General features: G+C 38.4%; 1 protein-coding gene across 1 annotated transcript in view; it reads left to right on the top strand.

Moving 5' to 3' along the window:
* LOC145986755 (venom carboxylesterase-6-like) overlaps positions 1-22,190 on the top strand; it is a 38,248-nt gene that overhangs the window by 5,030 nt on the left and 11,028 nt on the right. Inside the window, exons 2-5 of the mRNA XM_083121137.1 lie at positions 15,619-15,768; positions 16,654-16,810; positions 17,863-18,048; positions 18,983-19,179. Of these exons, the coding sequence (XP_082977263.1) occupies positions 15,619-15,768; positions 16,654-16,810; positions 17,863-18,048; positions 18,983-19,179 (690 nt within the window). The remainder of the gene's footprint in view (positions 1-15,618; positions 15,769-16,653; positions 16,811-17,862; positions 18,049-18,982; positions 19,180-22,190) is intronic.

Raw genomic sequence — 22,190 nt, 5'->3', positions numbered from 1 at the left:
ATTCATCATCGATATCCATGAAAAAAATGTAAACTGAATTCAATTAAAAATAAATCCCATTCATCACGACTCGCACGTTCACATCTTTACTGAACAAAGAAAAAGAAAAAAAAGGAATTTAATTGAGTCGTAATCCATATAATGTTGACAAGGACAAATATATGTATCACAAAATTCCATCAGATCCTACTTACGATATTTTCCCAGTAATAAGTAAATGTACTAATTACATTTTTATTATCTACATGTGGATGTATGTTGAGTGTTCTGCATGTAGAAGAAAGTATTTTGATCAGTATTTAAATGAAACTGAACTCAGGTAAATATATATATTATATTATGATAAATTGAGGGCACAGCCATTTCTACATGAAACAGTAGCACTTTTCATTTGACACACTTCTGCAGTGCAGAACACTCAACCTCTAATAGCTAACGACTCTCGACTGTATGTCTTTTGTGGAGAAATGCAGTAACAATAGGCAAGTAAAGAAAGGATAATATAAACAAAGACAGATACTCAAAATTATTTCATTATTGTCTCCAAATCATTATAACAGTACAGACATGTAATGAAAAACTATGTAAATTATTATTTTTACATAGGTGAAACAAAACTTCCAGGAATAAAACTTCACTCAATTTTATAATGAAGACTGAGATGACATTTTAACCTCTAACATGGGATTGGTATGACAATTGTGCCTATATATTAAAGTTAAAAAAAAAAGTGCTCCCATGAAGGCTTATAGGGGGTGTGGATTCCACACTTTCTTGATCACGGCCGAAGGTGGGGGTGGATGAAAAAAATTCTAATGATTCATTACTTATTCCTATATTAGCCGAAACCAGTAAACTATCAGTTAATCCGTCCCTTCTGTACTAAAAGCTTTCTAATTATGGGTCACTTCTCTGACATAAAGGGACTCGCACAAAGAAATACCCAAGCCCTGGCCCAGACTTGAACTGGACTTGGTTATGAGATTATCTCATGCGTTCAGACCCTGAGGTAGTACTAAAAATATTCTAAAAAATAATGTTGAGGTTGCATAAAACACTTATATTTTAGGGTACTTTAGTATTATACGGACTATCTCATTTTAGACAGTGCATTTAGTGACATGTTTTAATGCTAAGACAACCAAACCTGGCCTGCCTAACCTAACCACATTTTGTTCAATCTTTGCTTTTGTGGTTAGGTTAGGCAGGCCAGGTTTGGTTCTCTTAGCATTAAAAAAAAGTCCCTAAATGCACGGTCTGAAATGAGGCAGTCTGTATAATACTAAAGTACCTATTTTAGTGACTAACATGTGTTGTATCTACACTGTGTTGGAGCATTATTTTTACTAGCTGCCCAAATGCAATCAGTACTGGGTCCTGCACACAAGCAAATGTGCCATTGAGAACTGGAAATACTTTTAATAAATTTACTAGTGAACTACCACAAATGCAGAGCATTGTCACTATATTTTTCTTCCTAAAATACACTGGTTTTAATTCACAATCTAGATTTCTAAAATGACTCGGTAACGGTTCCGATTGTTTTATGATTTATCCTAGCACAAAGACTAATTATCGTAGAATTTTGGAAATCATTGCCACACGAAATTTCAACCTTCCTTAAAGTAATGAGCACTGTTTGGACTCGAAAAAAGTTACTTATGTTGAAAAAAGACAACTTTAAAATTACCTTACGCACTTCTCATGGACAAGATATTCTCAGTCGACAAGCGACAGTAAATATCGTAGAAGCGTGGGAATGAATGTAGAAGTAAATCGGAAACTTAGTAGAATGCATTTAGGGACTTTATTTTAATGCTAAGAAAACCACACCTAACCTAACCACGAAAGCATATATTGAACAAAACCTTAAGTAATCGCTAAAACTCCGCAGTATGTGTTAAGAGACGTACACCGAAATTGAACCATGTAAAAATTGCATTCGTAGCATGTTGAAATCGCAACAAAACAAAAGGAACTTGGGCCAATGAGTCAATTGCAGTCAATATGTTTTGGTTAGTAAATTAGAAAGAAGCAAGAATTGCCTTAAAACTTGTGGAACCAGAAGAGTGATATAGCGGAGTTAAAATTTGAATGTGGTTTCTTACCATAAGGGAGGTAATCCATACCCCAAGCTGCATGAAAGTATGAGAATATGGTTGTCAAAACAAGCACTTCGTTTGAATCCATGCAATTTTCTTCATAACACTGACACTATTAATCACAAAATACATACTCCCTTGTTTTTCATGTACCGATCCGAATATAGTCTTCTCATCTTTCCTTTTTGAATAAATATGCATTACATCTCATAAAGAAAAAGAGCAAAAGGCACTACATTTGGAATTTCTCACAATGTATCACAAGTTTCTCTCACTTATATACATCCGCACACAAATGAAGAAATGGCAACAAGAACAATTAAACTTTTTAAGAATCAAAGCTCTCACCAATTACTTTTTTCTTGAGGTAAACTATGCACCAAGAAAATATTTCAATATCAGAAGATTTTGGAACGTTGAAACCTATACTAAAGACTTTATTGGTGAGCTGAGTCCACAGTGAGGCAGTAAAAATAAATTTTTATCACATTTCACACTTGTCACTAAATCGTAGCAGAAATCACTTTCATGTTATGTATGGACACTGCACAGTATTTCTCCACATTTTGGGCTTCCAGGACTGGTCAACCATGGGAACATCTGTAATATAAAAACATAAGTTAAAATTGTATTGATTAGATTGATAATTTACAGTTCCATGTACAAATACAATCACATGCACTCTAACAAGCAGATCTAAACACATTTTACGTGTGCAAATGGTATTTAAGATCCAAAGAACTTAGAATTTGTAAAATTTTAAGGTTTTCACACAATGTTTATTTTTATATTTTATTATAACATTTAATTTAAATACTGTGTGTTATACAGATATGTACTTGATTTCCTTCTTCCCTGGAAGTTTTATATATACACACACACACACAATATCTCCTTGTTTATATTTTTTCTTCAATTTTTCAGAAAATCTGCATTATAGAAGCATTTATTATTTGCAGAAAAACGTGCTTCACAGGCTGAGCTTCTTGCGTGTCGAACTGACAATTTTGCCTCCAAAGGGGCTTGGTATGTTAAAAGTATTCTTAAAAGCCTCCTTTAGATAGGGGAAAAAAATCACAAATTCGATGGTGGACTCCGAATCACCGGATATCTGTTTCTTTTGGCTCCCTTGAGCTCCAGCCAACACGTCTTGTAGGACAAAAGTGTGAAATTTCGTGAAAATAGAGGGTGGACCAAAGTATCATGCATCTGTGTTATCATTGTTTACAACCTATATATATATATGTACATACCAATATGTTTACCTTTGGTGATCGCATTATTTATTAACAAACTAAGAATTTTCTACCCTCTAAGGCTCGGGTACCCTTTTCTACACCCTCGATTTTTCGCACATTTCAAATATTCTCGTTACGAAAATTAGTTCTTCATAATAAACGATGTATCTAAATAGCGCGGAAAGTAATTTTTTAGATCTACGTGCTACGAAACTTACGTTTTTTATGAAATTAAAATTCCTTGCGTAACTTCAAAAAAGTTTTTCAGAACTTTATGATGGCGAATGATGCATTCATGTCACAGGCGCAAGTCTGAAGATTTCGGATCATCGATTCATGTCACAGGCGCGCGTCTGATTTTTTTTCTTTTTCTTCTTATGATTCACTTGTGCAATAGGAACATTTGCGATTGCGATATGTTATTTGTGTGATATATTGGCGGATTGGACATTTCAGACATTGGATTTCATTTATGCGACTTCAGAAATTGGATTTTTTTTTGGGGTGGGGAACTGCATTCCGTAAAGGGAAGGGTTGTTTTTTTCTAAATGACTTGTGGGATGGGATAATTTGCGACTTCTAATATTTATGATGGGAAGGGAGTGGAGGTTGGTATTCTGTGGAAAAGGACAACAAGAACTTTCGGTATGACTTGAGATGACCGGACCCCTCTCCGATTTTCTTCATATTTGACACAGTCACTAATTGAGGCCTCCTTATCACAAATCTGAAGTTAAAATTTGTCAAACGTCTAGAAATTGGGAACCATTGGCGCTAGCCTCACGAACCATTGGCGCTAGCCCCACGAACCATTGGCGCTAGCCCCACGAACCATTGGCGCGTGGTTAAGTTAGTTTCAGTTAGGTTAGGCAAACATAGTTAAAATTTCGTGTCATGGTAGTATCAGGATCTAGAAATTGCAAATAATTGCGAACCATTGACGCTAGCCCCACGAACCATTGGTGCGTGGTTAGGTTAGTTTCGGTTAGGTTAGGCAAACATAGTTAAAATTTTGTGTCGTGGTAGTATCAGTATTTGCTTGTGAGAGCCCGGAATCGGTGGGAAATTTGGACTCAACAATTTCAAACGACAAAATCGCAACTTCAAACGGCTGTACAGTCGTAAATACTTCTTTCCGCGCTCCATTTTTTTATTATTCACAAATAGGATCACATTATCTTCATAATGAAGAAAAAAAAAATTCAAAATTCGAGGGTGTAGAATAGGGTACCCGACCCTTTTCTAACTACATTTTCCTAATGTCTCGTAAGATTTATTGTACATACCTGTCTGGATCCTTCGGAATTCTGAAACGCGAATTTATCCAAGCTTCAGATCTCGTAGATTTTTCAGTCGAACTCGTAACTTACATCTACGAGGCATGGTGGGCTTTGAATTGCACTTCAGTTGTTGCTAATCGCCTAAAAAAAATACAGTCAAAAAAAACATCCAAACACCACGCCAAACACGGAGAACGAACGAATTTCGGCGTTCTACCGACGCGAGCAACATCGACGGTTACTTCAAATTCAAACTTACGTGCAACGCTTCCTTCACTTGTTAACAGTAGAGCGCTGCGTTAGTTCGTGAGTTTCGGGGGACCAGGACGAGATGCCGCTAGTGTAGCTCAAGTCCCCTACCTCCCCTCATTTCCCCTCCTAGCAGACGACGCACGATTTCCACATTAGGGGTTGAGTGCCAGCTCTCATCCTATTATTCTCTTTGAGATGGAACATGGTACATGGTCAGATGTGGTCAAACGAAGCATAAACAAGAAGTCCGCGATAAACTTGTCCAACAACAACTATGCAGCCAATCACAGTGTATCAAATACAGTTATGCATCCAAACCCGTTTGAAGTGCTAAACAATGCAGAAGTTAGCTCCATAACAACTGCATCGGCTCACATATCAAGTGCAAATGCTTTCCCATTGAAACACATCGGCAAAATGAGAAATCGACACAAAACAAGTAAACGTCCTGAAACCAATAAATACGACCAAAACACTCTAGTCAATAAAAGTTACAAAGGTAATGTCTTAATTTTGGGTGATAGCCATAGTCGTGGTATTGCTTCTAAGTTGGGCGAGAAGTGTAGTGAATACAATGTATCTGGATTTACTAAACCTGGCGCCCCATTGACAGAAGTTGTTAAATCATTACCTGACATGTGCAAGGACTATGGAAAAAACGACCATGTGATCATAATGGGCGGTTCCAATGATATATCAAGAAATGAAGGAAAATTGGTAATCTCAGTAATTAAAAACTGCCTTGAAACAACAAAACATACCAACGTCGTCATTACTGCCATTCCTCACAGATACGACCTAATACCAACTTCCTGTGTAAATTTAGAAATTAACAGTGTGAACTCTAAAATATACAAAGTGTGTAAATCCTCTCCCACAGCAAAAATGCTAAGCGTTAGTGAAATTGGAAGAGATGGCCACACAAACCATGGCCAACATCTGAACGGAAAAGGGAAAACGCTTCTGTGTGATAATCTCTATGCACTATTTACTAATACACAACCCTCGCAGAAATCAGTGTACCCTCTTAAGGAAAAACCAGAAAGTGAAGTGTGTGAAGTGCAGTGTGATACTAACCTCGTAACTCCAACCAAAAATGATGATACGGTAAAAGGTGAAGAAAAAATTAGTGTCAGTGTAGGCAATGTAACCACAATAAAAGGAAATGGTGCATTAAGATCCTCAGAAAGGGTAAAGCGTGTGCCCCAAAAATGGAATGAAGATTTTTTATGGTAAGTCATAAAACGACAAATCCAGAGTGTCTAACGCAGCCAAGTGGCAATTTTAGCGTCGCTCATTGTAATGTGCGGTCTCTTGTACCAAAAATTGATGAACTACAGTGTGTTACATTACTGCATGATTTTGATATTGTCGCAATCTCTGAAACCTGGACTGATGCCTACACGCCAATGGCATCTATCAACCTACCAGGGTATCAGATCGTGAAAATTGATCGGATGCATAAAACCGGAGGGGGCATTGCCATTTACATGAAAACAGAACTGAACTTTCGCATTGTAGGTTATAATGACTTGGACAATGGCAGTGATGTTGAATATATCAGTATTATTGTAAATAATAATAGTAAAAGAATAGGTGTGTGTATTATATATAGAGCACCAAACATAGCGTACACAAAACTCTCCATTGTAGAAAATCTACTCTCTGAGCTATACCCTTGTGTAGACACCCTCTTGCTGATGGGTGACGCAAACTGTGACTTCTTAAAACGCGAATCAGACACCATGTATTTAAAAGCAATTTTTAACACATTTGGCCTGACCCAAATAATCGACAAACCCACTCGAATTACAGCAAATAGTAGGACACTCTTAGACTTCATAGCAATAGATAATACTGAACTTGTTCACAGGTCGAATGTTGAAAACCCTATAGGCACCTCTGATCACTGTCTCACATATGTATCGTTGGTTTGTGAGAAGCCCATAAAGCAGGTGAAATACATTACATATCGTGACTTTTCTAATTTTGATAGTGATAAATTCGAAAATGATATGAAAGCCGTAGATTGGGAATTGCTGAAACCTATCCATGATATTGAAGACAAAATAAACTATTTTAATTCAAAAATCATCAGCGTCTTTGAAATTCATGCACCTACTAAAACGGCAAGGGTAGGTAAAAAATATACTCCATGGATCACAGATAATGTAAAACTAGTAATGAAACTCAGGGATAATGCCTTACGTAAATTTAAACGAACAAATAACCCACACGACTGGCTACAATACAAGGACCTGCGTAACTTCACAACGTCAATTACAAGGCAGGAAAAGAAAGCATATTTCACATCCCATATAAACAGCAGAAATATGAACACACGTGGTACCTGGCAAAAATTAAAAGATTTAGGTATTGTTGATAAAACTACAAATAATATTGATGCCCTTCCATCTAATCTTAGGGATGCAGATGTTATAAACAACCATTTTGTTAGTGTAACACAGAATCTGAATTTTTCTGAAACACTTATCCAAGAACAGTACAATTACTTCATGACAAACAGGAATGAGAATACCACAGATTTATGTTTCGCAATTAAAACAATAACAGAATTTGACATATATAAGGCAATACATAGTATACACTCAAATGCAGCTGGAGCTGATAAAATCACAGTTAAAATGTTAAAGTTATCGCTTCCCTTTGTACTACCTGCACTAACACAAATCATCAATTTCTCTATTTGCACTGGAGAATTTCCCTCCATATGGAAGGAAGCTCATGTAATCCCACTAGCAAAGAAGAAGAATATTCAAAGTCTTGATGACCTCAGACCAATAAGCTTGTTGCCTGTTGTCTCCAAAATTATTGAAAAAGTAGTGTGTCAGCAACTCACCAAATTTGTTGATGCGAACAATATTTTACCAAAATTACAGTCAGGTTTTTGCAGTAAACATAGTAGAGCCACTGCACTCACAAAAGTAGTAGATGACTTCCTTCATTTCATGGATGAACGGTGTGCAGTTATACTAGTCCTCTTAGACCTCAGCAAAGCCTTCGATAGTGTACGGCATGATCTACTTTTAGCTAAACTCAGATATTATAACTTCAGCCCATTAGCAATCAAGTGGTTCAACTCTTATCTTACAGACAGACACCAGAAAGTACAAATGCCTGGCACTCCACTATCATTTTCAAAATCTGTGCCAATAAAAACTGGGGTGCCTCAGGGATCAATATTGGGGCCACTACTGTTTACTTTATACACAGCAGACTTATCGAGAGCAATACAAACATGTACATACCATTTCTATGCTGATGACACACAGATATACCTACCTACCACGCCAATTACAGTTAGACGTGATGTTATGGTCCTCAACAATGAATTAAAAAGAATTTCCACCTGGTGTGACTCCAATGCACTGATATTAAATCCCAAAAAATCCACATACATGTTACTGGGGAACAGACAAACAATTACAAACGACAAGTATAACGACATAGTCTTGAAGATACGTGGGACGTGCATACCGCATAAAACAACATCTAAAAACCTGGGTTTGGTGATTGATAGTTCTCTCACTTGGACAGAACACATCAATGGACTGTGTAGAAAATCATTCTACATTCTCAGAAATTTATATAGGTCTCAAAATTATCTAACGGAAAAAGTTAAACTGAAGCTAGTTGAGCTCTTATTGTGGTCACTCTTTGATTACTGTGATGTAGTTTATGGTCCTGGGGTCTCAGTCAGAGATAAAAGGAAAATTCAGGTGATGCAAAATTCTTGTATACGATTTGCATTGAACATAAGGAAATATGAACATATCCTGCCTCATTTGAACACAAAGAAAATATTAACAATGGACAGAAGAAGGCATCTGCACTATATCACCTTCATAAACAAAATTTTGAAAGTAAGCAAACCAGATTATCTATTTAGAAAAGTTAAAGTAGGCACTCAAATACACTCACACTTCACGCGAGGGCATAACAAACTTTTTACATATCATCACAGTACCGCCTCCTTCAAATCATCATTCTCGGTAAATGCAGTTTCAACCTGGAATAAATTGCCCATAACAATAACTAACCAATCAACACTGCATGCTCTTAAATCCACAGCAAAGGACTATCTACTATGTAAACAGTTTGAATCTAGAAGCACACACGAATAAAAATACATCCCACAATGTATTAATGTCAATGTAAGAATTTGATATTACTTCATGTCAAATATTTCTATTCTTGCACCATCAAACATTACCAAATATGCATTTATGTGTACATGTGTGTGTGCCTATATATATATATATATATATACTTAAAATTGTATTTAGAATTTAGTTTTATGTATTTTTTCTTTTTGTGTATACATATACTCATTAATTGTATCTTTACAGTTCTTATCTGATTTGCATTTTTTTTTTATTATTATTGTTTTTCTTTCTTTTTTTCTTATTGGATATATATACCGTTTGTAACTGTAGACTGTATTCTGACAAGGGTTAGGTGGGAGAACAGCGTACGCTGAACCTCGCCCGCTCAATAAAGATATATTATTATTATTATTATTATTATTATTATTATTTGTAAATTTGTCTGAAAAATTAAAAATAGAGGATATTCTTGGATGTTACATCCGCCGACAAACATCTTTCTGATGGTCTCTTGGTGGCCTTCGATGGACTAGGGTTAGCTATAAAAGAGGGGTATGACAATTGCATGAAATGAATAGTGCACATAATGAAGTTTAAGCTAATCATCTAATGTGGAATATAACATTAATGGTACCAGAATCGAACCTGGTACCGCTTTTTCCAAGGTGACCGTGTTAGCCACTTCGCTTCGGAGAGGCCCGAGTCTCTTGGAGCAGCTGATTATATGCATTTGAAGAATGATGACCTTGGATAAAAAAATTCTATACTTTCGTAGAAATAGTCTTTGCGTGTGCAGCACTGACAATTGGATGGTTCTGAATATAGCAGAGCTCCCACGCGCTCAAATGATTGCGCTCTCGTCTTTCGTGCAGTAGATCCCAGGGTTAAATCCTCGGTGGTAGCTCAAAAACTTCTGTGCTGCCGAGGACAATTGAGGAGCTACTTGAAATCGATGTGGTAGCGAACTCCTGTCTCGAAACCAGAAAGAACTCAATGTCTTGTCCACGCGTAAGCCAATAGAAAACCACCTCAATGGGCTGTTGCGCCATGAGACATAATTATTTTTACTAAGTTTAGTTCTTAGAGGACCTACGTAAGTTTTTAACCGATGTTGCTTCCCTTCGGCCCACTTTTACGGTTTTATCAAAGGATTCCGCTCCCGACGGATAAGCACGAACAGAGGTCCCAGGTTTGGACTCTAGTCAGGCATGGTTGCATTATCGCTATTTATTCAGATCATCATTCATCCTCATCGTCGCAGTTGCCCCAGAAGAAAGAATAGCGTCATGATATAACCAAATGAATAAAGAAAATGCATCTTGAAGTTGCAGGAGTTGAGTTCAACGCGCAGGTTTAGATTTCCGCTCCCACGAGTAAACAAATGACAATAGAAAATGCTTGATAGGTGATTTGCTTCTGTACATCTCATGATTACATAATGGAACTATTATTAGTTATGTAAATTGTAAAAGGTAAAGTGCTCCCCTGTGCTTTGCGCTACGCCATGAAGACATACGGAGGGTGTGGAGTGAGGGCCCCACACTTTCTTGATCACGACCGCCAAAGGTGGAGGTGATGTGATCAGCACCACGCCCCTTGCTGCCTTTACCCCATACCGCCGAGTTTAATCCAGGTACCCACTTTATACGATGCTGGGTGGGCGCCCGAGCCGCTCATATAGGTAGAAAAAATCTCGGTTCTGCCTCGCCAGAGATCGAACCCGGGTCTTTCGCATGGTAGTCAGACTCCCTAACGACTTTTGTTTTTAAGGAAGAGCCCTAAATGGCAACCTTTCTGAAACATCATACTTATATCAATTAATCTCAATTCTCATTTCCATTCAAGACAGACGAATACAAACATCCAAATCCGAGTCGGGTTTCGAACCCGGGACTCCTGGCGTCGCAGCTGTGCTATCCCTTTCGCCACGGAGGTCGACAGCAACTGGGCTACCACGGCATTAATTACATTTATATGCCTGTGCAACTTTACATCTAAGCAGCTGCCGCATTTGTTGGTGGAATTGAAGAAATATCACAAAGTCAGAACGATAGGCGAAATATTGAAACCTAACATTCCTAGGGCATGGAGACTATTGACAAACTCTTCACTACATGCATAGTTTTCTTCCTTAGTGAACCGGCCCTCGTGATGGAGTGGTTATCACATCGCGCTACGACGCCAGGGGTCCCGGGTTCGAATCCTGGTCTGGGCATGGATATTTGCGAGTGTCCATTCATCAATTCCATCATATCACTCATTCCCATCTTCGCAAATTAGCCCAAAGTGGCGCAAAAAGCGAAGTAAAATAAAGGAAATCAATCAATCAATCTTCCTTTAGTAAAGGGTGACTTATTCTTTACAGCCACGTGTTAGCGGCAACCCCCTCGAAAGCCTGTCTTTCATCTTCTATCACACGCAGAAACATTTCGGAGGGACCCAAGAAAATAAAAAGCTCTCAGCGGATACATCCTCAACAGTGTAGGCATTATATTTATATTAAATATAATCACTCGAGATATGAATGGTACCAAATGCAGAGAACGAGGTAGACTTCTGTCAAATCGAGATGAGATTGCCATTTAATGTCTAGACATTTCTCTCTCCTTTTATTTCGGTTATTTTACATCCTATTGTACCCACTGGGATAATCGCGATGGTGATGCATTAATGAAATGCACGATGGAACGAATACTGTACCTTAACGTGGTTTAGAACCTAGCTCTTGCTTCGTAGGCTATCACGTTACGCTTACCACTCCGCCTATCATTTGCTTGTAAACTGGATGCACACGAATAAACTTTCTAGTTTGGCCTTATCAAGAGCTAGCTCAACTCTTCCAAAGGTAAATGTAAAGCTATCCGTTGTGCTTTGCACTGTGCCATGAGACACGTATATTCCTTTTCCGGAATGTCTGGAGTAACGACGCGCAGAGGGGAAAGCTTGTGGGCGGGGCCACACTAGGTGGGGAAGGGTGCAGAATGCAGAATTCCCCTAGTAGGCTTGCGAGCTGTCATGTTTACTACAGAACTACTGGACCAGTCGAGTAGCCCCCTCCAGCGCGATCCCCTCCCCTCCGCGCGTTCATTGGACGAGGCACACAGCCGCAACGTGCGCTAAGGACGCGTTCGCATTCTCTTACTCCAGACATTCCGGAAAAGGAATATAGGAGATGTTATGACTAGCACCACTTTTAAGCGACTTTTACCCTTAACTGATTTCCCCATTTATGAAAGGCTGAGAATGTGTCCCAGATCGACTTATGCAGGAAAAATTCCCACCTAAGATTAACGACCCTGAGAGTCGAACCCGGTCTCCTGTGTTGTGGTCACAGGCTCTTTTAGAACAAAAAATGTTTGACAAATTTCAAAATTGAAAAAAGTATAATGGATAATAGAAGAAAATGAATGATAGATAATGTAGAAAAATACTACCTTCCTATAGAATACATAACATTTTCAGAACTTGCCTTACAAGTAGAAGAGATTCAATTGACGATGCTTCTTTGTAAAGTTGTCCACGACTTTATCGGGCGGGAGTGTTGGTGAATGCGGTTGATCCTGATCCATTGTTTCCACAGGTGGCAGCTTCACACTCGAGTTTTCACTCGCGATGTTCGAAAACGAGATCACATATACTCCGTGATTCTACCCTCTCGTGTTTACAGAAACTATATAACCACGAATTACTCTTGGACCACCAAACCCCTGTTTCACAGCTGACAGTCAACAATTGCTCAGAATGGGGTAAAAACGGGAGAGGTTTCTTGGAAAATGCGTGGAAACTTTCTGAGAAAGGATGGGAAGTCGGTACATTACAAATGCTTATTACTTTGCTTCAGTCGAAGCAATGAAACCCCAACCCCCGTGGCTTGCGAGTGAACACCGCCTGGTGCCATCTTTCTCATTCATCACAGTTCAGGAAAAAGGACAAAGAGTTCTATGTCTGGTTCGTCCCGTCGTTGTCACGAGTGTCGTCTCTTGCCATTTCAAAAGCGCGAGGAAATTCTTGTCCAGCCATAAAGCAATTAACCTACAGAGTTCTATCAGCGTATCCGTAATCCGCATAAACTGAGACAGGAATAAGAATAGTTTTCAAGGATTCTCGGAAGGAGTGATTGCGATCTCAAAGGAATGTGGACAGCTTGTGGCCATGGAGAGAAAGTGCATTTTCAAAACGTTTCCGACTTCCCTGAGCTGTCTGGGCCACTCCTTCAATGCATCTATTTTTGTACTGGACGAGGAAGGATCAGGGAAACTGAGAGACTCTTGCTTGCGGATCATGCAGGAAAACCAGAGCAGCGTTTCAAACTGTAACGAAAATTTACTGAAATACTATTTTGCACTTTATATCATCAAAGTGAAATTTCCAGTATAATATGCAGACAAATTTGTCGGGGCCACGTTGACTTTTGCGGGGGACCGTGCCCCCCTTTCCCCCTCCCTAACATCGTCCCTGGCTATAGGAACATATAGGAGATTGGTCTCCCCTCGATTGCTTTATAAATCCTCTGAAGAACTCAGAGGAGACATTTCTGCGGTACTTATACGTTCTCTGTATTCACACCACAACTTTATACACGTTGTAAGTTATAATATGTATGTATAATGTGGGATGTATACTATAGTTTTATTGTTTATGAAATTTGAATGTATCAGTGACGTGCACTGAGGAGTAGCTAGTCTAGCACATCTCTAATTATTTTCAAATCACAATATTTATTGTCTTGTTGAAGCCACAGTTCATATACACTTTTTTCACACGCTTCTCGTCCCTCGGTCCGATCCGCGGCCAAAACTGGCCTAGCTCGCTCTTCATCCGCCTTACCAGTTCCAGGTAAAAACGGCCGCCCGAAGGAAAAGGGAAGATTTCTGCCTCTACTTTCCTTGCCCCCTCGCCCCCCCCAGCAATGGGTGAAAGTCCGTGCTTTCAGGTCCCCCAGTCTATCTCCTATAGGACAGATAGGGGATTGGTTTCCTATTCATTTTTTTGTAAATCCTCTAAAGAACTCAGGGTAAAATTTTCCGCAGTACTTATGTTCTCTGTATTTGCACAACCTTTTACATGTTGTACAATGTAGTTTTATTTGGATTCTCTATAGTTTCGCTAGAAAACATAAGTTTACTATTTAAACAACCACGATGATTCACACAAAACTGTTATACCATAAGAACAGGAAGACATTAGTGTTTCGAAGAAAGTGAATGACATTCAACAACAGTTTAGAACATAGATATTTACAATAAAACTTGAACTCTGCAACTTTGGCTAGAAACTGCAAACGAGGTGTGAGCCATATAAAGAAAGAAGAAGCCTTGTAATCAAGGAGTCCCAGGTTCGATACCCGGTGGAGGCACATAGTGGTTCAGATCCCACTTTAAACTGTAGGTCCAGTCCCGATTATCCTTTCTGTGCATAAAGTGGACTTAAAACAACAAATCAATCAACAATCTATCTCGCCATCGAAGTTTCTTGGTTCGAATCCTCGTTTGGACTTGAGTGTTTTCAGGTTCAACACTCGGGGGAAGTTCAAATTCCACTTCAAACTGTAGGTCCATTCCCGATTAGCACAAGATTAGCCGTTCTGTGCATAAGGTGGACGTAAAAGTTAACTCAAACAAACAAGCATGAACGTTATTTGTAATTGTCACTTCCTCAATTTCATCACTCATCCCCATCGTCATGATTAGCCAAGAGTACAAGAAAGCAACATAAGGAAACAAAATTACAGATATGCAAATACCTCCTCCCTCTCTCTCTCTCTCTCTCTCTCCCTCTCTCTCCATTGGCGGATTTAGTGGGAGGTGCAGGTGCACATTGTGAAGAATCAGCCCGGAGCAGCAGGGGACGATTTTGCAATGCACGGCACGGCACTGCACTTGTAGCAACACAGAAGAGGAACGCCACAACAGTTTTACTATTTATCGGACCCACCTCCGGGAAGTTGAGCAGAATTTTTGCCAAATATGGGGTGAAGATCAATCACGACCACCACTGAAAACCAAGGCCCTATTCCGTTCAGTCAAACATGACCTGGAACTCGGCATTCCAGAAGGATGTGGGACACCATACATAGAACAAACAACGATACAATGAACATCAATGAAACATCAGATTATTGCAACCAGAAAAGTCAGGACTTGCACAACAAAGCATCACAGGATTTTATTTGCAGATACCAAAATATCAGCCAAATGTGCCGGTTACTGGGACCAACAAGTAAAAGAAGCCAAAGCCATTTGCTGGGAATGCACGAATCTCAACAGGGACGTGGGACTCCGTTCAGTCACGCCTGGAACCCACTTCTCTGTAAAAGCATGACATCAACCAATAAGAACACCAGGATCCAGAGTAAACCAATAAGGATATAGGATCCACCCCCATCATAGTCATATATTTAACCTTACACTGGTCTCCAATTATTCCCTAATGATGAGAGCAATATATGTGCTTGAGACGGAAGCTAACATTGATTTCACCTGGCTAATAACCCGAGAACACTTGTTCAAATTAGTAACAGAAGTTATATTCTACCCACCTCTGCTTATACAAAATTACTTATTCAAATAACAGACACTATGACTAAGTTTCATTTCAAATAATTTGTATTCTTTTTCAGCCTCCACAGCCAGCAGATCCCTGGGAAGGCATTTGGGATGCAACAACATATGGCAGCAGTTGTTTTCAGTATTATTATCTTACAGAAGTTGAAGAAGACAGGGTCAGAGGTGAAGAGGATTGTTTGTTCATCAATGTATTCACACCAAAGGTAAATAAGAGATAATAAAGTCATATGTTTTCATTTCTGATTATGGCATGCAAGTACCATGCAAATTTTGGAATTTTGGGTGATGACGCTTTAATACTAAATCATGTTATTAGATTAACACTCTTTTCTCACAAAGGGTTAGATGACCCTTTTTTAAATTGTCATCCTCTAGGTTCATTGAAGAATTAGTTTTGTACTTTTTCTTCAGGACCAATAGCTTAATTGTACTGAAGGGTGATCAGCATCATTGTATCAGTAATTGACCATTTATTGTTAGTTTGAGATTACTCTGAAGTGGCTGATCACATAATTTTTGAGGTTGGTGTGACCACCTTTTTAGATGCCAATTGAACCATGGAGGTTGAATGACCTGTTTTATAGTTGTCATTTGCTAGATTCATCCAAGGGTTAATGTTAGTTTTAGAAGTCTTGTGAAAACAGTTGCTTTTTTGAATGTGAAAGGATTGCTGTTCAATTTTTGGAACGATTGTTTCCTTGAGTATGAACCAAATAAATAGTAATTGTTATCATTACACATCTCAGGGGGTTGGTTGATCCACCCTCTCCCTTCAACCACCCACGGGAAAGAGAGCCAGGCATTGTCATAGTCAGTATACTCAAATGCCAATTGACAACATATTACTAGATGTAAATGGCCAGGAAAGAAAGGGGAATTACCCCCTTAGCCTTACTCCTTAAACCACACATTATAAAGCATGTATGTTTATTAATATCAAGGGCAACAGAGTATTGCTTATTTGGGAACTTATGTTGTCATAATTCTTTACAGGAATGTACTTTCTCTGTCTTTCTATTGTTGAAGGAGAAGTTAAAGAAATTGTGTTAATTTCTGCTGCATTATTCATTTTTGTTATTTTGCTGCAGGCTGCATTGGAAGAGAAAGCTTTGTCAAGTTTTGATGTACTGGTCTTCATCCATGGTGGTGCTTTCCAATTTGGCTCCAGCAGTGCTTATGGGACTCAGTACTTCATGGATAGGGACATTGTGCTAGTGACATTCAACTACAGGCTGGGACCTCTTGGTAAGGACACAGTCTACACGTCACCTATAAAGTCTTTGCGAGTGCAGGTAGTGTAACAGCAAGCCGAAATTTGTAAATGGACATACTAGGCACTTGCAATGGATTAGAGGTTTTCTATTTTCTTGTCTGTGGAGTTGATTCTTTCTATGACTAGCTTTGTCCTTCCTTCTTATATTGGTTATTTTATTTCACATTGAATTAATCACAACTATGAGGAATGATTAACCAAGAACAGTGAAATATCTATGCCTTAATCAGGGTTCAAACCTTAGCAAATTAGACAGATCGCTCTGCAATGGAGGCTGGCAAAGTGTGCACCGTAGCACCCTGTGCTTACTGGGGTGCCTCAAAATGTTCCAATGTTTTCACTGGAATGGTATGATTGTTCAAAATATGTGCTTATTTATACTTTTACATAAAAAATGTTTCTGAATTTTATATGTGTGTTTATTTTTTAACTTAAGGCAAGCAACTTAACCACACTAACAGAGCATTGCAAGTGTTAGATAGGCCTACATTCTGACTCGGGTGCCGCAAAAAATCTTGAAACACTAAAGGTGCTATGAAACAAAAAATTTGGGAACCCCTGTCATATATAATTAATTATTATATATGTATATAAGCAGGCAACTCCAATCGTTTTGCCTTAGAAGACGAAACTTATTATTTAGACACTTGCTTTATGAAATCAGGGTCTATGAATGTCTGAATAATGATAAAATAGTAATGAAATGTCAGCACTAACTTATAGGCTATTTATATAAATATTGGAACAGTAAAACTGGTAATATTTGATGTGCTGATGCTGATAGTGTACAAATTAATATGTTCTGTCCATAAAAAAATTAAAATAATGTGATTTCAATATCCTATGAGTAGTTGATTCTTTAGGGTTTTTTATGAAAAGGTAAATTCTAGTTCATTCAGTGATGATGCAATTATAGAAGGCAAAATTCCAATTCTGAATTGAGTTCAACATAGATCTAACATAATCCTCCACTTCAAGAATTTTTTAGATGAGCTTCATCACAATGCGGGTATTCTTCTTACAGGTTTCTTGAGTCTGGAAGACGAGGTGCTTCCAGGAAATTATGGACTCAAGGATCAGGTTGCAGCACTCAAGTGGATTCAAAGAAACATTGCTACCTTTGGAGGGAATCCAAACAGTGTGACTGTTACCGGCCACAGTGCAGGAGGAGCTAGTGTCGAATTACACTATGTGTCACCAATGACTGAAGGTGAGAAATATTTCAAATAGTTTCTCTCATTCTAGAGAAGACAAATGCCCCCTCTCCCCTCAAAAACATCATCGTGCCACCTCCTTGTGAGAATAGCAAGAGAAATTCAGAAATAGGATTGCAGATTTATGAAAACATGTAAGAATAGTCAGTATTACCCCTAACATTGTTTTTGTAGGACCTTTCTGTCTGTTGGTAGTTAACATTTGTCTTTGGCTGATAGCACATCTTCATTTCACATCCGTGGTGGAGTGGTTAGCACAGCATACTATGATGCCAGGGGTCACACATTTGAATCACAGCCTAAGCATGAATGTTCTTTCTGACTGTCCCTTCATCAATTTTATCATATCGTCACTCATACTTATCTATGCTATTGGGCCTCCCCGATGGCGCAGTGGTAGTGTCATTGTCTTGTAATCAAGGGATCCCGGGTTCAATACCCGGTGGAGGCACAAGTGGTTCGGATCCCACTTTAAACTGTAGGTCCAGTCCCGATTAGCCTTACTGTGCATAAAGTGGACTTAAAACAGCAACTCACAGCAACTTATCTATGCTATTAGCCAAGGTGAAGTAAAATAAACTAAATCAGTGATTAACCAAATCAATAATTTTGTACCAATTATAACATATTCACCAAAAGAAAAATACACATATTTGTAGTATATTTTCAGCTTCATTCCTACAGAAATCTCTAATTATACTATTTTCTTTAGTTTATTTTACTTCGCTATTCTGCCACTGTTAGCAAATCGTGAACCTGAGGATGAATGCTGAATAGAGATAACATGAGATAGATGAAGAGACAATCACAAATATATGGACAACACAACATGAGTCACACAGAGGATTATACTGACTGTGTGTCCAGATGCCAGAGCCTTGCTAGCCTGCAAGATGCTCTAATTATATTAATCCAAGCTCTATTTTCCAGGTCTTTTCCATAGAGGTATATCGTTTAGTGGCACTGCGCTGCTACATTGGGCAGTGGCAAGGGAAAAGGTGAGCCAAATGAGAGCCAAACAACTGGCAGATAACCTTGGTTGCCCTACCAAATGCTCTCATGAACTTGTGACATGCCTACGTCAACGTCCTGGAAATCAAATCACGGCACAAGTGGGGAAATTCCTTGTAAGTACAATTTCATTCTAGATGCTTCCAATATAAATGTGCTTCCACTTCCTTTCAACACATATATTGCAGTCATTTTTTAAGTCCACTCTTCTCAGATAAGCTATTGGGAGTGGTCTTTTAATTTAATGTGAGATATAACCCACTTTAATTTGTTGCTTTGTAATTAAAGTGTCCCAAGTTTGATCCCTGGTGAAGGTACAGGGCACAGTGATCTGGATCCTACTTTAAACTGTAGGTTTTCTCCCAATCAGCCTATTCTAAGAATAAAGTTAACTGAAAATAAACTTTGGAACTAAAACAACAAAGCAGAGACATCATCTACTGTTTCATCTTCATCACAAGTCCATTCCTTACAACTTTGAATGTAGAATAAAAGAGAATACCAAAGGACAATTTGCTTGCTGTCAACATAGCCGCCGATTCTACCATCACCAGTTAATGGACCTGCATCCTCTTCAGTGTGTAAATTGCAATGCCTCAGCTACTCTTCCTCTCCTTTCAAAAAACTGCTGATATTCCAAAGTCTGAAAAATTGCAGATACTGAGAATGCCTTCAAGAGCATTCAAGTTAATCTTCATGTGCTTTGCTTTCCCTGTTGTCTAGATATCCTCAATAGTTTTGTGGCTACATAATTCCATTAAACTATTGGTAATATTAGGAAATGGAGAAATCAAACCACACGAAAATTCACGTGAATGCTCTAGAAGGAATTCTAAGCACATGTATTTTTTTTTAGATTTTGGAATATCAGCAGTTTTCAAACAGAGAGGGAAATTTGAAAATAGCTGCCCTGGCATTGGCTAAAGGTCCAGCCGACCTTCATAATAATATTACAGTTTGATAAATCACTATTCAAAACCATTTGAAACCTTGAACATCAACTTAATCTTGATTGATTGATTGATTTGGTGTTTCAAGTCAACTTTGTGCACAGTAAGGCTAATCGGGACTGGACTTACAGTTTAAAGTGGGATCCGAACCACTATGTGCCTCCACCGGGTATCGAACCCGTGACCCCTTGATTACAAGGCAATGATGCTACCACTGTGCCATTGGGGAGGCCCAGCAACTTAATCTTGAACCCATGAAAAATGGGCATAACTTTGTAAAATAAAAATATGTATTTTTTAGACTCTTGAATGTTACAGTTAGTGGCACTTCTTAACAGGGACTGCATATGTTGCATGTTTACACTTTATAGTTCTATTTTGATTTTCAATTATCCATATGTTGTTTTTCATCTTTTCTTATTTTCTGTTTTTTTTCTTTATCGGACATGTATGTTAATTACACATGTCAACAATGAAAAATGTACACGGAAGAAACATGGTGCACTTTACTAATTCGGTGACGCTGATTTCAAAAAAGTAATTAGTTTTTCCCATCACGTAAGGTTTATGAGTTCTTGATTGACCTTATTTTTCATCCATAAAGTAAATGTTAATTAGGTTTTCATACAACAGATGTGTTTGTTTCCATTGTTATTAGCTTATTTCTTAAATAAGCATTGTTGAAAGGCTACATTGTTGTTAAAAGGTATAATTTTTACACACCGACAACCAGTAGGAAGGAAGCATTGTTTGATGCTGCGTTAAATGCGTGTCATTCGGGGTGCCTACTATCACAGGCGAGTCATAGTCTTCAGCCAAGGTAGAGCATTTTATGGTGTGTGGCAGCGATCAGTGTTCGAATATGAAGAAGCAAAGGCGTAGTTGTAAAAATTCACCAAATATATTTTGTTACGTTTGCGGTGAATTTACACCGAAAAATCGTAGGCGTTTGATTCCCGAACTACTGAGGACAGCATATAAGTTGTATTTCGGCTGTGCTCTTGGGGACGAGGATCGTGATTGGGCACCTCACGTGGTCTGTACATATTGTAACGCAAGACTGACTCAGTGGTTGAATTGCAAGAAAGATCACTTGTCATTTGGTGTTCCAATGGTTTGGCGTGAACGAAAAAACCATACCGATGACTGTTGCTTTCGCTTAACAAATATGAGTGGTTTTTCATCTAAAAACAAGAGGTGTATTCAATATCCAAACCTCCCTTCCACAATAAGGCACATACCGCACGGCGACAACAAGCCCGTTCCAGTGCCATCTTCTACATTGCCAGATTTGACTGGGCCAGCTGATGATGATATGGAGCTGTATCTTTGTACCTCAAACGATGACACCTATGTTTCAGATGAAAATGAAGAGGAAGGGCCTTATCTCATTACACAAGAGGAACTTAACGATCTGGTACGTGATTTGTGCCTATCTAAACAGTCTGCAGAGCTTCTAGGTTCTCGGCTTCAAGAATGGAAATTGCTTAATAAAGGTACAAATCTTTCAGTGTACAGAAACAGAAATTACGATTTATTGCCATTTTTCAACATTACAGATTCTGGAGTTTGTACATGCAATGATGTAGGTGATCTGATGTTAAAGTTAGTTATGCAACATAATTCTGAGGAATGGCGTTTATTTATTGATGCATCTAAAGTTAGTTTAAAGGCAGTTTTGTTACATAATGGTAATAAATTTTCTTCTGTGCCTGTAGCACACTCTGTAGCAATTAAGGAAACTTACGAAAATATGTGCCATATTCTTGAGGTAATTAAATACGAGAAATACCATTGGCATATATGCGGAGACCTTAAAATAATTAGTCTTCTACTTGGCATTCAGAGTGGATTTACGAAATATCCTTGTTTTCTGTGCTTCTGGGACAGCCGCGATACTCAACACCACTACATATGTACAGAATGGCCAGTAAGAGAAGAATTCACGCCAGGTCAAGATAATGTCAAATTTACCCCTTTAGTCGATCCTCAGAGAGTATTTCTTCCTCCTTTCCATATTAAATTAGGACTAATGAAAAATTTTGTAAAAGGTATGGACACAATTTTAAATATTTATTTTCAATTTTTCCTGCTGTGAGTGATGCAAAATTAAAAGAAGGAATTTTCATTGGACCACGAATTAGAAAATTGTTAAATGATAGCCTTTTTTAAGAAAA

The sequence above is a fragment of the Lepisma saccharinum genome, chromosome 4, assembly GCF_977018435.1.
Source record: "Lepisma saccharinum chromosome 4, izLepSacc3.1, whole genome shotgun sequence".
Lineage (NCBI taxonomy): Eukaryota > Metazoa > Arthropoda > Insecta > Zygentoma > Lepismatidae > Lepisma > Lepisma saccharinum.
The sequence above is the reverse complement of the archived record's forward strand: the minus strand, read 5'-3'. Positions and strand labels throughout refer to the sequence as shown.